A 14,949-nucleotide genomic window follows, 5' to 3' on the forward strand; every position below is an offset into this window, starting at 1 on the left:
GATACTTACACATCATCTTTCCAGTAAGATTTCAATTGGACTGGTAATTTCAACAGCTGGATTTTCAAACAGAAAGTCCCAGCTTTCTGTTTAGAGGAACCCACTGTCTTTGGATTAATGGGAATTACATATGTTACTGTATTCTTTTCATAATTTTGTTTTATGACTGTTCAAATATATTTCCATATATCTGGCTGGCTGACTGAATAGCTAGCATTTTCTTGTTCATTCATTGCCTGAATGGATCAGACTCCCTCTCCTACAATAATTTTTGCCTAAGAATAATCTTTGCCTAATCATGCTGAGCCCTTGAAATTCATTACCCTCATCTGAGGTTTTAATCTTAGATATTCAGTATATACCGGTTGACTCAGAAGTACTGTACTACATTGCAGCATAGTCCTGGGAAAGTCTGGGACTCCCATAGCCTGGGATTCCCAGAACATTCTGTGGGGTTCTAGTTTAAGATCACTGAAATGTTTTTCATCAACTTCAGTAAAAAAGAGTGCTGGCAGACTGTAAGACTCCTAGTTCACCGATGGCAATTCACTTGTTGTCTGCTTCCCTTGATAGACCTCTAATGCTGAATACGTGCCTCCCTAGGTGGTATTGGAACATGACACTGAGATTGTTTGCTGAAGCTCATGCTCAATGAGTGACAGTAGGAGGTAGAAAGAAGAAATTAAAAAGTATACTAATTATCAGCAGTGTATCAGTCACAGTAAATGTGTGTTTCTGGAGCATGGCACCAGGATGGCTTTTGTTTGCATCCATATGGCTAGCAGATTATAATAGTGGGTACTTAATAAGATTTTGCTAGTGTCATCTGTATTTCTGGCAGCTAATTGTGCATTATTGCAGGTTCCTGTGTATTTCAGTTCCAAAATGTAAATCACAAAGTCCTGCATTTCCCATTTTTCTCTAGTACATGATTAGTCCTCTTGGATTGCATTAGCAAAGTCAAAGAAACTACAATTTGTTACAAGTAAATATATAAAGAAACAAAAAATTACAGGTCATTATTCTGCAAGTCTGTTGTCTAGTCTGCAGCATCAAGCTTCATTCTGTTGTGCACCAACATCCATCCCTATCTACATATTCTGAAACATCTGCAGGTGTATTTCAGTGCTTCCTTATTGCTGTTTTACATGAGTTTAGCTAGGAACACAATCCCACCCTTCTGGTTTTCAGTATTTAAAGGAATAATAGACTGGAATAAGACTCTGTGGAGTAATTTCTTCAAGTGCATTTTTATAGCTGCACTGTTTCAACAATGCTAGTATTAAAAGTGGGCTATTCACTGCCATAATTTGCGCCCAAAAGGTTTAGGAGTTGCATATAGAAAGAGGTGTATCTGTTAGATGCAGTACGTCTTGGTAACAGCTTGTTCCTGGTAGAGAGTAATGATGTTAGTGAGCTGTTGTGTTTCCATGCACACGCAAGATTAGATTACTCCTTTGGAGCAGAAGATGGAGCAGAGTTACAATCCTTCCCTGAGTTTTCCCTAGGGTCATCCAACCTGCTGTCTGACTGCAGCTCAGGGGGCACTTCTAACTGCTGGAAACCTGTCTTGACCTTTTCCAAAGCACGCAGGATACCTGCAACTGGTTAAATGCTCTCCAGGAGCAAGTTAGCAGAAAACAAAAAACCTGGGGATGGGCACCTACTCTGCTTCTGCTGGCAGACAACCACTTACACATGTAATTTGCTACATTTTGGACACATGTAAATATACTGGACCTGAACATGAAGGGAAATCGGAAGTGCATACAGCACCTTCCTCACCATGAGTAAACATCTGCGTGAGAACAAAGATAAGGAGAGGTCTGATTTTGGTAGTAACTAAGAATCAGTTGTTTTTATTTCACTTTAAAATAAACTCTGCTATCAACCAGCCAATCAAACAAATACCAGCCCAGTCTTCCTACACAGCAGATTAGACTGCTTTGGGGAATAAAAAAATATTGCATTTAAAAGAAAGTACTGAATTTTCTCATGAAAGATCATGCAAAGGCCAAATATGCCCCAAGAAGATAATTATTTAATTATTTCTTAATAAAATTAATGCTAATTACACCCCAGCTGTCCTGTAGATAAGCACTTGGAGACAACTCAGATTTTTATGATTATATTTTAGTTGAAGTAGCAATTTTCAGCCATGGTCACTAGGAATGAAAAAAAAAACAATCCCACTATCAGTCCTGCATACACAGGGAATCAATGCAAAGATACATGAAAGGACTTAAGGTCAATCATCTGATGGTTAGAACAGGGCTTGGAAAGAACACCTACTTGCTATAAATACCATTTCAGAGAGACGATGATAGCTCCCACCTAGCCAGCCCTCTTTCAATAACTACTTAGCTGCTTGGAAGGAAAGAAGGAAGGAAAGGTGACTCAGTTGAAGGTCTTGTTGATTCATCTCAGGAGAGCTACTAAAGCTTAAAAAAAATACAGCAGCAGTATCTTCTGGTCTCTTTTGTGAGGAATGATTCACACAAAGAGAACTGTACTCAGTGCACTGAGTGGAAAAGTAGAGGAGGCGTGTGTTTCCCTGCCTGTAGTGGGTTAGAATATACTTCATTATATCCTTTTAACTGCAGCACTTTACCATGAAACTGAATTGGTCCCATGCAACAGAAGACACCACAACAAGGGGAAAGCACAGACATTAAACCACAGCTCTTCCATGCAGCATATAAAGGGGCTTGTATAATGAGCAGGTTTTTCTTGTTGGATGAAAGGCAAAATAAAACTGGGTGTTAACGTTCATGAAATCAGATTATGTCTGAGCATGGTAAAGTATCAGAGATTTTGAGCACAGAGAGCAGCTTCTTTTGCTACAGAAAAATGCTATGAAGTTGGGCATGGTTCTAAAAATACTGAACAATGGGTCTCAGTGCTTATAAGCAGATTCAAAGGATATCAACCCCCCTCTTGAATCTATCACATCCGAATGTCATAAAAATCATCCAAAACTGTAAACTGATTACAATAGAAGTGGTAAGGGCCTGGTCTATGCCAGAAAAGTAGACATCAAGACTGCCACTCTCCTGTGGTGTGACTGTGAGAAAGCACATTGCTTGTGTTCTTCCTCTTTGGTATTTTTTTCATATCCTCCGATTTGTATATTAGCTGTAGGTTCTGCTGTAGATTGTGGTTAAGACTTGTAAAGGTATTTAGATGCTTGGGTGGTAGCTACCAAAACACTTTTACATCAAGGCAGGTGCCCATGATGATATTAATGTACTGATTTTTCTGCTTGGCCATGTAAGCTTTTGTCATTTGCAGTGGCTGTTTTATAAGCAATTTTTCATGGCTGCTATTTATTTCTCTGTGGCTGTCCAGGGGGTCACTATCAGGGTAAGGACCCTGTTGCACTATGCACTGCTCTAACACAATAAATAAAGGCCATCCAAATATATGACTCAAGTTCACTTCTAATGTAGTAACTCTATATGAAAAGGGTGTATGTAAAATGCCAGGGTAGATGGACTGAGCTAACAGTAAAACTCTGGTTGTCTGTGACAGTGAGGATCTAAATTCAAGGACCCAAAAGGTCTGTTGCTGCCATGTGCCTAAAACATCTAGTCATTTTGTGCAGTTTAGGAAATACTTTCTGCATGAAAACATCAGCATACATGAAAAAGGTAACACAGCATATGTAGTTTTGGCATAGAACAGAAAGTAGACTGGAAATGAGGGCAAAGACCTGAGATGGGTGGCAGGCCTTGCAATGGTTTGCCATGTGTAGCATTTAGTGCAATATAAAGTTAGAGAGAGCTATACTTTTTGAATGCCAGCCAGTTCCCACCTTGAACTGTATGTGAGCTGTACCGGATTTATAAGACACTGCTTATAAAATAAAGTGGCATTTATGGCATTAAGAAAAGCATCCAGCATCCTTGAAAGGAGAGGGGTAATACTGAGGGGATGCTGCATGGCATTGTGCAGTGAAGGGTCATGAATGATGTGCTGACACTAAGGCAGACCAAAGCACAGCAACCTGTATCCCGGCAGAGTCCAAGCTAAGTTACAAAGTGCTGCTGATGGCCTTCATTTCCCCACAGCCCCGTGCCTAGGATTTTCTGCTGGTCAGCTGTAGCAGGTTCCCAGTAGGGTGCTTATTTACAGCCTCTGGCTTGCTTCTACATGCCAGCCTGGACACCTATCCCCATCTGCTAGTTAGGAACAAGGATACAGGTGGAATTGTCCTTCTTAGATGGGCCATAAATTGCTTTGTTTGAATATGAAACTTTTCTGCATCACCTACCTCATCTGGAAAGAAATCTTATCTTTAAAAGGATGGTGCTTGCAGGTCTTCAAACTACATTCTTTTTTGTTTGCAACTTTCATATTGTCCTGGATTAGGATGAGAGTTTACAAATACTGCTGTAAAAACATTTGGGTCAAAAATTTCCCTGAAGAAATGTAACGTTTTCCCATTTAATGTGATAATTTCTTACTGGCCTCTGGGATGAAGAGATTCCTCAGTGTCCTATGCATTCTTTGACGTGTGGCTAATACAACACGCTCTCCTAGGGGGTTGTTTTTCAGGGAAGCGACCTTCTGCTAGGAAAGCAAAACAACAACTCAATTAAAAGAAACAATGAAGGTCACACTGGTTTCCCTATCCAGTTAGAAAAACAGAGCAGCGGAAAACGCAAGCTGAATTTACGTTAACTGATGGGAATTTAAAGAGTATCATGTAGAAAACTCATCAATATGGTAGAATTCCATTTCTCTGGAGAAACAATTGATGAAGTTATCAAAATTTGTAAGAAAATACATTAATCAGTCATATGTTAGAATGTTCACTCTGGAGGAACGAATGGTTTCTGGGCAGAAGCAAACAGCAGTGGGAATCATGGTCCCTGGTCTGTCACTGCTTCTTGTCTGATTTTGGAGAAGTTACTTACGTCTCAACTAAGTAGCCTGGAAATGGCTAAGCACAAGAAGCAGTGTAGGACTTCTCAAGTACAAATGTTAGGTATTAGAGTGCTGTCAGCATCCCTTGCCCACAGAGCAAGCAGACCCATCCTGAAGCCTACCACTGCTCCCATGCAAGCTGTTCCATGTAATCCCTTTCACAGCAGCCAAGTTCACCTATCTCTCCTTGGGGAGGCTTTCAGGGCAGCTAACATTGCAGGGGTTATCAGCCAGGTGACACCTCTGAATACAGGGGTTGTAAGTGTTCCTGACTTTCTACAGTAAACACATTAGGAAGTTCATTTCTCTCTTACATGTTCATGCCAGGATCAAACACAAGCTGACCTTTATCTCTCTAAGCCTCTTCTTTTTTCTATTGCAAAACTGACTTGTTGTTTACTTACTTCAGAATAATACCAGCGAGACACAACTCATTAGTGCTTGTAAATTGCTTAGAGGTGCTGGGATGAAAAGAGCTACAGAAGTGAGTAGAGTGTCTTTTTCATTAGAATTATACTTAGGGACTGTAGCGGTAGGACAAGGGGTAAAGGGTTCAAACTTAAACAGGGGAAGCTTAGATTAGATACAAGGAAGTTCTTTACTGTGAGGGTGGTGAGGCACTGGAATAGGTTGCCAGGTGGTGTTCAAAGCCAGGCTGGACAGAGCCTTGGGTGACATGGTTTAGTGTGAGGTGTCCCTGCCCATGGCAGGGGGGTTGGAACTGAATGATCTTAAGGTCCTTTCCAACCCTAACTATTCTATGATTCTATGATATGACAGTGTTACTAAGGAAGTTTTCTGGAAGTCATTTAATTCACCACAGGCTTTCTAGAGTAACAGTCCTGGGAATCTGACATGAAACTGGTGGCAGACACTTCTTTCCAAATTCCCATGAACATGGCCCTTCCAAAATTTGCTTTGAGGAATGCATTTCTTTCAAAACTTGGGATTTCTCTTGATCAGAAAATTCAAACGTGGTCTATCTGACAAACATCTGACAGGCATGAAGTAGTTTGGTTTTCATAGTTCTAACTCTCCACAGTCTTCTACCCGTATCTTATTGATGTACTAAACCATACTCTTGCCCATCTGACCCTACTCAGGTACATTATTCAGCTGTATTTTAGGCAGCCCCTTGCCTGCTGCAGAGTTTCAAGTTAGGATCCTGAAGGCCTGTTTCTCTGCAGCAAAATGGCTTTAGACAGGGTCCCTTATGCAAAGCTACCATTGCCAGGGAGGAGTGGCTGTAAGTAAGAACTGAATGGGGAGGAGAGCTGAGAGTCTTCCAAGAATTCAAAATGAAATTCTTGTCATCTTTCATTTGTCAACATTCAACCCTGAAGTGCTTAAAAACCAAAGAGCATTAGGATTGCTGGTAAAGACCTGGAGGATCCATGTTGCTGTTTGATGCTGTCACTTCGTAGGTGCTTTCGGGTACACAGGGGTAACAAATGAAGGGCTATGAGAAAGATGTCAAACACTTCTGCAAAATGACATTCAAGCTTTTGGGGGATTGCTTTTAGTAAAGGCACACTAAATGGTCGACACTGCTGACCTGGCAACTTTGTAGACAGCAGGTTACGCACCTCAGAGTCCTAAAACGTAGGTCAGGGTTAAAGAGGAAAAAAACCCGCCCATGCCAAAGGGGAGAGAGGGCCTGTATAAATGAATAAAAAATAGTGTTCGTAATGTTCTCAATTGTGTTTTTATAGGAAGATGGGATTTTAGCTTAAACCCTTCCAAAAATGTATAGGAAAGCTCTAAGAGAGAAAACAATGGGGTTTTATCTCTGTACAAAAAACCAAGTTTATTTTAAAAAGCATATGGAAATTTTGACCAGAGATGTCTGGTTTCTGGAAGCACTGCTTTAGAGAAAAAGTTATACTTATCCATCCACCTCCTTTCTAAGCTATCCTAGGCACTGTCAGCTGACCTGACAGCTATAAAAATAATGGGGTCCTGTAGATTTACTGATGTGTGCAAAAAGTGAGGCTTCAGGTAGTTCTACATCTCTGCCAACTGTTCCACGAATGGCGAGAAGTACAGGCCTGCCAGAGGAGCTGCTTGATAAATGGAATAACTGAAGACCCCAGCCACATTCAGAGTAGCATTTTATCACAGTTATTTTCATGACAGTCTTCTTTGTCAGCTGTTTGGAAAAGCTATTCCTTAAATCAAAGAAACATGTTCTTCCCTTCCTGTATTCCACCTCTCCTCAGAGATGGCAATCTGGAGCTTTGCTGAAGGCACATGAAGTTACTCTTCAAGGCACTGCAAATTCCACTTCCTTTTCTTACAACATTAGAGATTTAGAAAAAATCCTGTCCAGTTATTAGATCGGAAGAAACTTCAAGACAGCACAACAGTAAAATAACTTACTGAATGTGCCTAGTGACAACTTTTGTGCTCAGAATCAAACATGCAATACCAAACCCCTTCCCAAAGACTTGAAGGTAAGAATATTTTACAGACTGAATGATTTACTTCCCTAATGTATTCACCAAGCGCAACAAGCTGATTAAAATACTGGATATTGTAGAACCTTTTAGTTCCTGCTCTGCAGAGCTAAGTTTATGCATCACTAACCATGTATTAGAGGTACACACAAGTATTTCACACATAAGGGAAGAATAAATTAGAATTTGCACTTTCTGTTGTTAGGACACTGATTTCAAGTTTTCCTTTCGGAACTGTGCAAAGTAAAGAAATCAAGAACAGGTTTGTAGGAAGTCATTCTTCCTCAATGAGAAATGTACCTGTAGGAGAGGGCAATGAACAGACAAAAGCAACGCAGCCACCTCCCAAAGTGCAGCAGCTTGCAGTAAATATGTGATGATGGCCACTATGCAGAAACCTTTACTACAAAACAGGGAGTGTTCAAGGCCAGGTTGGACGAAGCCTTGGGTGAGATGGTTTAGTGTGAGGTGTCCCTGCCCATGGCAGGGGGGTTGGAACTAGATGATCCTTTCCAACCCTAACTATTCTGTGATTCTATGATTCTACTAGAGAATCTGATGGGTTAGCTAGAAAGCAGCTTGCCAAAGGAAACCTTTTTCAGGGTTTAGGGGTGTCGTGGTTTAAACCCAGTCAGGTAATTCGTTCGCTCACTTCCCCCCCTTTTCTTGCCCTCCCCCTGCTCTCGGAGGGATGGAGAGGAAAATCGAAAAGAATGCAACTCCCACAGGTTGAGATAAGAACAGTTTAGTAACTAAGGTATAACACAGATCACTACTGCTACCACCAATGATAATAATGATACAGGAAATAACAAGGGAAGAGAATACATCATCTCACCACCAGCCGACCGATAACTCGCCCCCCCAGCCCGACCAAGCTCTCAACGATACCTCCTCCAACCCTGCAGTCTCCCAGCCCTTCCGGCTAACTCCCAGTCACATCCTGGGCATGACGTGCTGTGGTATGGAATACCTCTTTGGTCAGTTTGGGTCAGGTGTCCTGTCTCTGCTTCCTCCTGGCTTCCCCTCCTCCCTGGCAGAGCATGAGGCTCACAAAGTCCTTGGCCAAACCAAAACAGCTTGTTATCAGCTCTGTTCCCGAGCTGAAAGTCAAAACACTGCACTACACCAGCTACCAAGAAGGGGAAAAATGACTGCTACTGCTGAACCCAGGACATTATCCACCCCTTGTTCCGTACCATTCACGTCATGCTCAGATCCCACATTTTCAATATACCATCACTCTTATCTCGGTGCACTCTTATCTTAGTGCATGGACCTGTCCCTATAAAGCTGCTGTGTCCATCTGGTCCATGATGTCAGGCTCCATCTCTTGTAACAGTCTTCCAGAGCAGGAGAGACTGTGTGCAGTGTTCACACTCGTGAATAACCTGGGCAACAGTGTCCATTGCTAAGTCCACCCCTCGATCATGAGTCCATGTCTGTGTTGCATCTCTGCTCTGATGGCCTGAAGTGCCATGGGCTGACCAGACTCAAAATAATTCACTGTCCCCTTAAGCACTTTCTGCAGCTTGCTGCTGGGGATTCCATACAGCTGCCTTCCATCTCCGACGCTTCCAAAGCACTGGAGGGGCCCAGTGGACTAGATGCTTGCCCATACTGTCCCACATACCCTGCCACTCGTCACTGTCCAGCCTTGGAGAAAACCTCTTGGTCCCCCTATATCCTCGTCTAACCCCAGACAAGACCCAAACCTCACTCTGCTTAACTTTTGAGATCAGACAAAATGGTTGTGGGTAGCACACAGTCTGTATGTGTGCCAACATGCTGATCCCCATCACAATCAGCAGGCAGGTCCCAAGGATACCCAAAGGCCATTCAAAACCTTCAGAACTCTCACACGATGCTGCTGTGCTTGTCACTGGGGCTGGTGCAGCTGCTGTGCTTGCCGGCTCTCCCACCACCAGCTTCTCTTTTCCGGAGTCCAGCTCTTCCTCCTCCGCCTTGCTGGGAAATGCTGCCTGGTCTCCTGCATCCTCCTGGGGCTCGGCGGGCGGCTTCCGGGAAGTGCTCTCGGCCGTCGCGGGGCTCGGCTCCTCCGCGGGGCTCGGCTCCTCCGCCGCCTTCTCCCGCTGCTCGGCAGCCGCCTCCTTCTGCTCCTCGACCGCCCCGACCTCCTCCACCAGCAGCCGTCCCCTCGCGGCCTCCGGCCCCGCTCCCGCCGCCGCTTGGTCGCCGGGGCCGCTTTCCCGGAGCCTCACGAAGATGGAGAGTAGGGTGAGGGCCAGGACGGTGAAGAGCAGCCGGACGGCCAGGTACAAGTCCACGGCCACGTCCGTCCCGCCCTGCTGCTGGAGCCCACCCGTATTACAAGCCATTGCCATAAAGCACAGTGAGACAAGAACCTTAGCCCAGGCTCCATACTTGATAAACACTATCACAGCAAATACCGGCTCTACGTAAGTTACAACATTCTGAAGCTGTGAGATCAAGCGAAACAACTCTGAGAGCCAATAAATCAGCATTGTGACGAGTGACTATTAATCCAGTCAAATCTGTCGTTATCTCAACCCTTCGTGCCCCACGTTGGGCGCCAAAAAGAACTGTTTAGTAACTAAGGTATAACACAGATCACTACTGCTACCACCAATGATAATAATGATACAGGAAATAACAAGGGAAGAGAATACATCATCTCACCACCAGCCGACCGATAACTCGCCCCCCCAGCCCGACCAAGCTCTCAACGATACCTCCTAACCCTGCAGTCTCCCAGCCCTTCCGGCTAACTCCCAGTCACATCCTGGGCATGACGTGCTGTGGTATGGAATACCTCTTTGGTCAGTTTGGGTCAGGTGTCCTGTCTCTGCTTCCTCCTGGCTTCCCCTCCTCCCTGGCAGAGCATGAGGCTCACAAAGTCCTTGGCCAAACCAAAACATCGCTTGTTATCAGCTCTGTTCCCGAGCTGAAAGTCAAAACACTGCACTGCACCAGCTACCAAGAAGGGGAAAAATGACTGCTACTGCTGAACCCAGGACAAGGGGTAATTACCTTATGGACTTAACTTTATGTTCCTATTAAGAAATAAATTCCTATATTAATTTTATGGCACTTCTGTAAAGGGGAAACAGACTTTTTAGAAGCAGCAGAGTCCACTGCAAGCCATGTAAGGAACTTCTGAAATTCTGAATCTTTACTTTACATTTGAGTGAATTAAAAAAAATAGCAAATGCAGACTGGAATGAAAAAGCCCCATGAAAACTGTATAAACAAACATTCATTAAACAAACATGTAATTCAGAAGAGAGAATGAGTTTCTCTTTGTTACTAAACCCACAGCATTCAACTGTTTTTGAGCTGTGACCAGTAGAACATTTAAGTCACAGAAAGACCTGTTTTCTGGGGCCCTAAAAATTTCAAGCAGTAGTTCCCAGGAAAGAATGCAATTACATCGAATGAACGGCTTTGTACTTTTTAGCAAATACAGTCAGGAAAGTTTTAATCACGAGTATTTTATTACTTTAAGCAGCACCAGTCTGTTTGATCTCACAGAGTGTTTTAAGAGGTGAAATTTCGTATTTCTGCCCTCGAGAATTTGTAATCTAAGGTTTAGATTCAGGGACATGAAGCACAGGTTGAATTTATGCATATGCGAGATCACAGCAAAGTCAGTGCATCTCAAGCACAGGCTTAAAATGAAACTGCTGTTTAATGATACTCTGGGTACACAGCCACAGGCTTTCAGGAGCTGGTGCATCTACTCAGTGAGCCACTGTAGGTGATTATTATTTAAACCGCATTGAGTAAGAATTATAGTCACTACCAAGTCACCTTTATTCACTGTTACTGTCACCTTCTAGCTAAGTTAACAGCATGGCTGGTCTGGTAACTACAGTGGCTAACGTCTTTCCATACAGTAGAAGAGCAAGAAGCTCTGGAAATGCCCACCTCAGCTGACTGTACTACTTAAATCAAAGTGAAATTAGAAATAGCTGCCACTTCTTTATTAAAGGGTTGTACTCCTTGTTAATAAAAAAGAGACTGTGACTCAACAGGAGCTATTTTGATTTGCACCATTTGTGGATTACAGAAAACTGGGATTAAGCAACATCATCTAAATTCCCTGCAGAAAGAGTGAAAGAAGCTCTCACCCCCTTGGAACTTGGCACTTCACTCCTACCCAGAGGGAAAATTTAGTTACATTTTAAATTTAGAAACCAGTTCCTGGTGGTTTCTAAGTTTCCACATTCCAATTTCTGTCTTCAGACGTTGAGAAGCGTCAAAACCACCTTTTTATTTTAAAATTACATGGGCCCATATAAATCACACTGAATCTACATGCAAAGATTATTTGGGGCACGCAAACAGTTTCTTCTCTTCCAACATTAGCGACGTTGGATACTGACTTACGTGCGTCAATATTTACAGCTGGGTCTTTGGCATCCATGAGCAGCTCCTGCAGCAAGAGGAAGCAGGAATGTTTTTCCTGGTGCTGGGAGGCAGCTTGCTGCATGGATGCAACCTTGCTGCTTTAATGTGCCACTAAAGGCTGTAGTAACAGCCGCACATAGCACAGCAGGCCTCTTGCCGCTCCCATTTATGGCAGGCTAAACTGGTCGAGGGAGAACAAAGGAGACATGAAACATTTCCCCACCCCCCGATTCAACTGCTGCAATTTCACTAAGCAGAATTCAAGCACAGCTGAGGATTTTGGCACATGCCTTGGGAAGTTTGTCCCTGGGCCATTAAAAATGGTTTAAATAATAAAATCAACTTGTCTCTTGGTATCATTATGCCCTCTTTTTTCAGATCAGCGATTTTATTAACAGATAATGCTGATAAAGATTTATTTTTATGAGATTCTTTAGGGCTTTTAAATATCATATGCAATTTTTCAGCTCTTTGGCTCCTTAAAGAGCTGATTAAGATGCTCCCTCTTTTTCTTTCTTTTCCCTATTTCCATAACAAGCGTGAGATAAAACAGAAAAGCAACAGAGCTGAAGACATACACTTTTAAGAAATAAATCTGGCATGCAATTTTGAAAAGCCTTTTCAGGTCAGTGTCATTTTTGTAACTGATGTTACCAGTTCCATTCTTCTTTGTGTTTATCCCCTCAATAAACAATCCAAATATCCTTCCAGCATGCCTCCTGCACAAGGCAACTTGAAAATAAGTCAAGCAGCTTGATTTGGAAGGTGCTCCCCAGAATTTAGTGAGCTTACACAGTTTACTGAATGATACACATTACTTGAAACCTGCTGTCTGACATGAACCTGCTTCAGGTGCCAAGGGTGATGGGAAGCACATACTTACATTTCAGCTCCAATTTGATAAAGTCAGTGTTCCCCAGATTCTCAAGAAACACCCCATCTGAAGCAGATGTTTTGAAGTAGAAGGAGATGTCTGCGCTGGTTTCCCCTTGGAAAGTGGAGAAGTGAAGGTAGGATGATGAAGTAACAAAAGAAGCTGCATTCCAGTAATTCCCTGCATGGGACAGACAGGAAAGATACACGTTTCAGTGCTCCATTGAAGCTGCCTGAAAAGTGAAGCTTTTAATGTCAATATATGCTACAGTGTTGTCTATGCTGAACCCCCCCCCCTCTTCCCCCCTGACACCTTGATTCTACTACCTCCTTTTTGTTTTTCTGGATATAGCCTGTCAGGTTTCAGAAGGCAGAGCAAGTTAATGATACATTTATTTTCAAGTACCTAATTTATCACATTCAGTCATACATAAATGTGTTGCTATACAGGTGTACTACAGTAACATTGAATTTATAGGAGACCAGACAGATGGGCAAAACACTAATTCGGTGACTGCCTCACCTCAGGCACATGTTTTGCTTTCATATATTGGCTCACATGTAATTTACTAGTTTTGAAATTTACATAACTATAACCATTTCTTCTGAAAATGTAGCCATGTCTATTAGAAGTCTACTAGTATGCATAGGAAAAATCCAATAAATGAAGCTAAACAATACAGACACCATTAATACATACTAATAGTCCCCCATGTATTTTCCACTGGAAAAATAGAATAATTAAGAATAGTCAAGAACTGCAACAACACTTTAGCTAGTGCGCCAGTCAACATTCTGTGCAAGGTAGAATTCTACTGCAATTATACTTTATCATAAGATAAAGGAGACCCGGTAAACCAGTGAGGGACTGAAACAGCTAATTCTAGCTTCATCAGGATGCTTATATACCCACATTCAGAAATGCATTAAATTATTAATCATTACCTCCCCACAGCTCAGTCCTTAGTACTCCAGCTAATAAACACAACAAGAAACTATTTTTCATTCCAGTCAAAACTCCCAGAGATGAGTTTTCTATTATCTGATTACTAACTAGGTGATAATGCTATTATTGCTCTGGTTAGGACCAGATGAATATGCATGAGCATGCTGAAGCTCCAGAGCTCAACACTGCTGACATATAACACCACTGGCCCGCACCCAAGTTCAAAGCGTTATAATTTGTGTAATTTATTAATCGCTATTAAAATTTAAATTGAACAACTGAATTAACAGAAGAAGGCTTTAGGTTTAAATACATGTCTACTATTGCTTTCCTTATTTTAATCCCATCCCCTCCATTTAATTCTGCCTCTTTTAAGAATACGGAATGAGAGAGAGACTTCAGAAAAAGCAGCAGCTTTCCATTTACTCTAATGCATTGCAGGAAAACTGAGATTCTGTGTGTTTGTGTGTGCAGGCACATGTGAGCAGTGAAAAGGCGATGTAACGGGCATTCATAACATAGACAGATAGCTTTGTGAATTAACTATGTCAGCTGGTTTTCAAGATGTATTACTGTTTACCCTACTTAGACAAACTGGTAATTTCCAGACTGAATATTAATCATTTCTATAGAAATGTCAATAATCTTCATATCATAGGCAAGAAAACTCAGCTAATTAATTGCAAGGTCTTGCTCTGAAAACATACCTAGTGATAAAGCAACACAGATAAAAAAGGTCTAGAATTTAATTTTCACTCATGCTCTCAGGTCTCTTTCTGTCTCTCACTTTTCAGAGTGCTTCCTCACTATTAGGCTTGCTGATGGTCTGTGTGCAGGAGTGCTTTGCCTGTGAGCACAGGATCCAGGTGGATTCCTGTACACACTTTCCAACTTGCAGATGCACTTGGAGATCCACATTTCCTTCTCTTGGGAGCCACAGATATGCTACATGCTGGCAGACTCTCAAAACAGGTTTTATCCCACTTACTGAATAAAATCACATGAAATGAGCAGGACTTAAGACAAAAAGTCAGGAATATATTAATGCAATCCTTGTTAAGGAGCCAGTTCAGCTGCCCTGAAAAACCTTGTAGAAAGCCTTGCATATCTCTCTAAATTGTGTTAGCCTCTTGCCTTTACATTCTCCAAGTATTACCCAAGTTATAAGCCTAAACCACAAAGAACACAAAATTCAAGTACTAATGGAGACAAGTATCTTTTCATTGACAAAGGCTCCCCAGCCGCCTCCACCCCAGATACCAGGGTGAGTATGCAGCTGTGTCATCATCCAGCCAAACAGCACAGCCACAATGGGCTCTGCTGCCAGCCTTCCTCCTCTGGCCGGGGATGCTG

The 14,949-nt window shown here is 42.4% G+C and overlaps 1 protein-coding gene across 6 annotated transcripts in view; it reads right to left on the bottom strand.

Annotated features, from left to right (window-relative positions):
* The window catches only part of CNTNAP2 (contactin associated protein 2), a 1,014,729-nt gene that overhangs the window by 86,274 nt on the left and 913,506 nt on the right, over window positions 1-14,949 (bottom strand). For all 6 annotated transcript variants that reach the window (XM_062625371.1, XM_062625372.1, XM_062625373.1 and 3 more), the window contains one exon: window positions 12,661-12,831. In XM_062625371.1, the coding sequence (XP_062481355.1) occupies window positions 12,661-12,831 (171 nt within the window). The remainder of the gene's footprint in view (window positions 1-12,660; window positions 12,832-14,949) is intronic.

Source organism: Pezoporus occidentalis, unplaced genomic scaffold (assembly GCF_034315485.1).
Source record: "Pezoporus occidentalis ecotype Australia unplaced genomic scaffold, CSIRO_AGI_Poc_V1 ctg28, whole genome shotgun sequence".
NCBI classification, from domain to species: domain Eukaryota; kingdom Metazoa; phylum Chordata; class Aves; order Psittaciformes; family Psittacidae; genus Pezoporus; species Pezoporus occidentalis.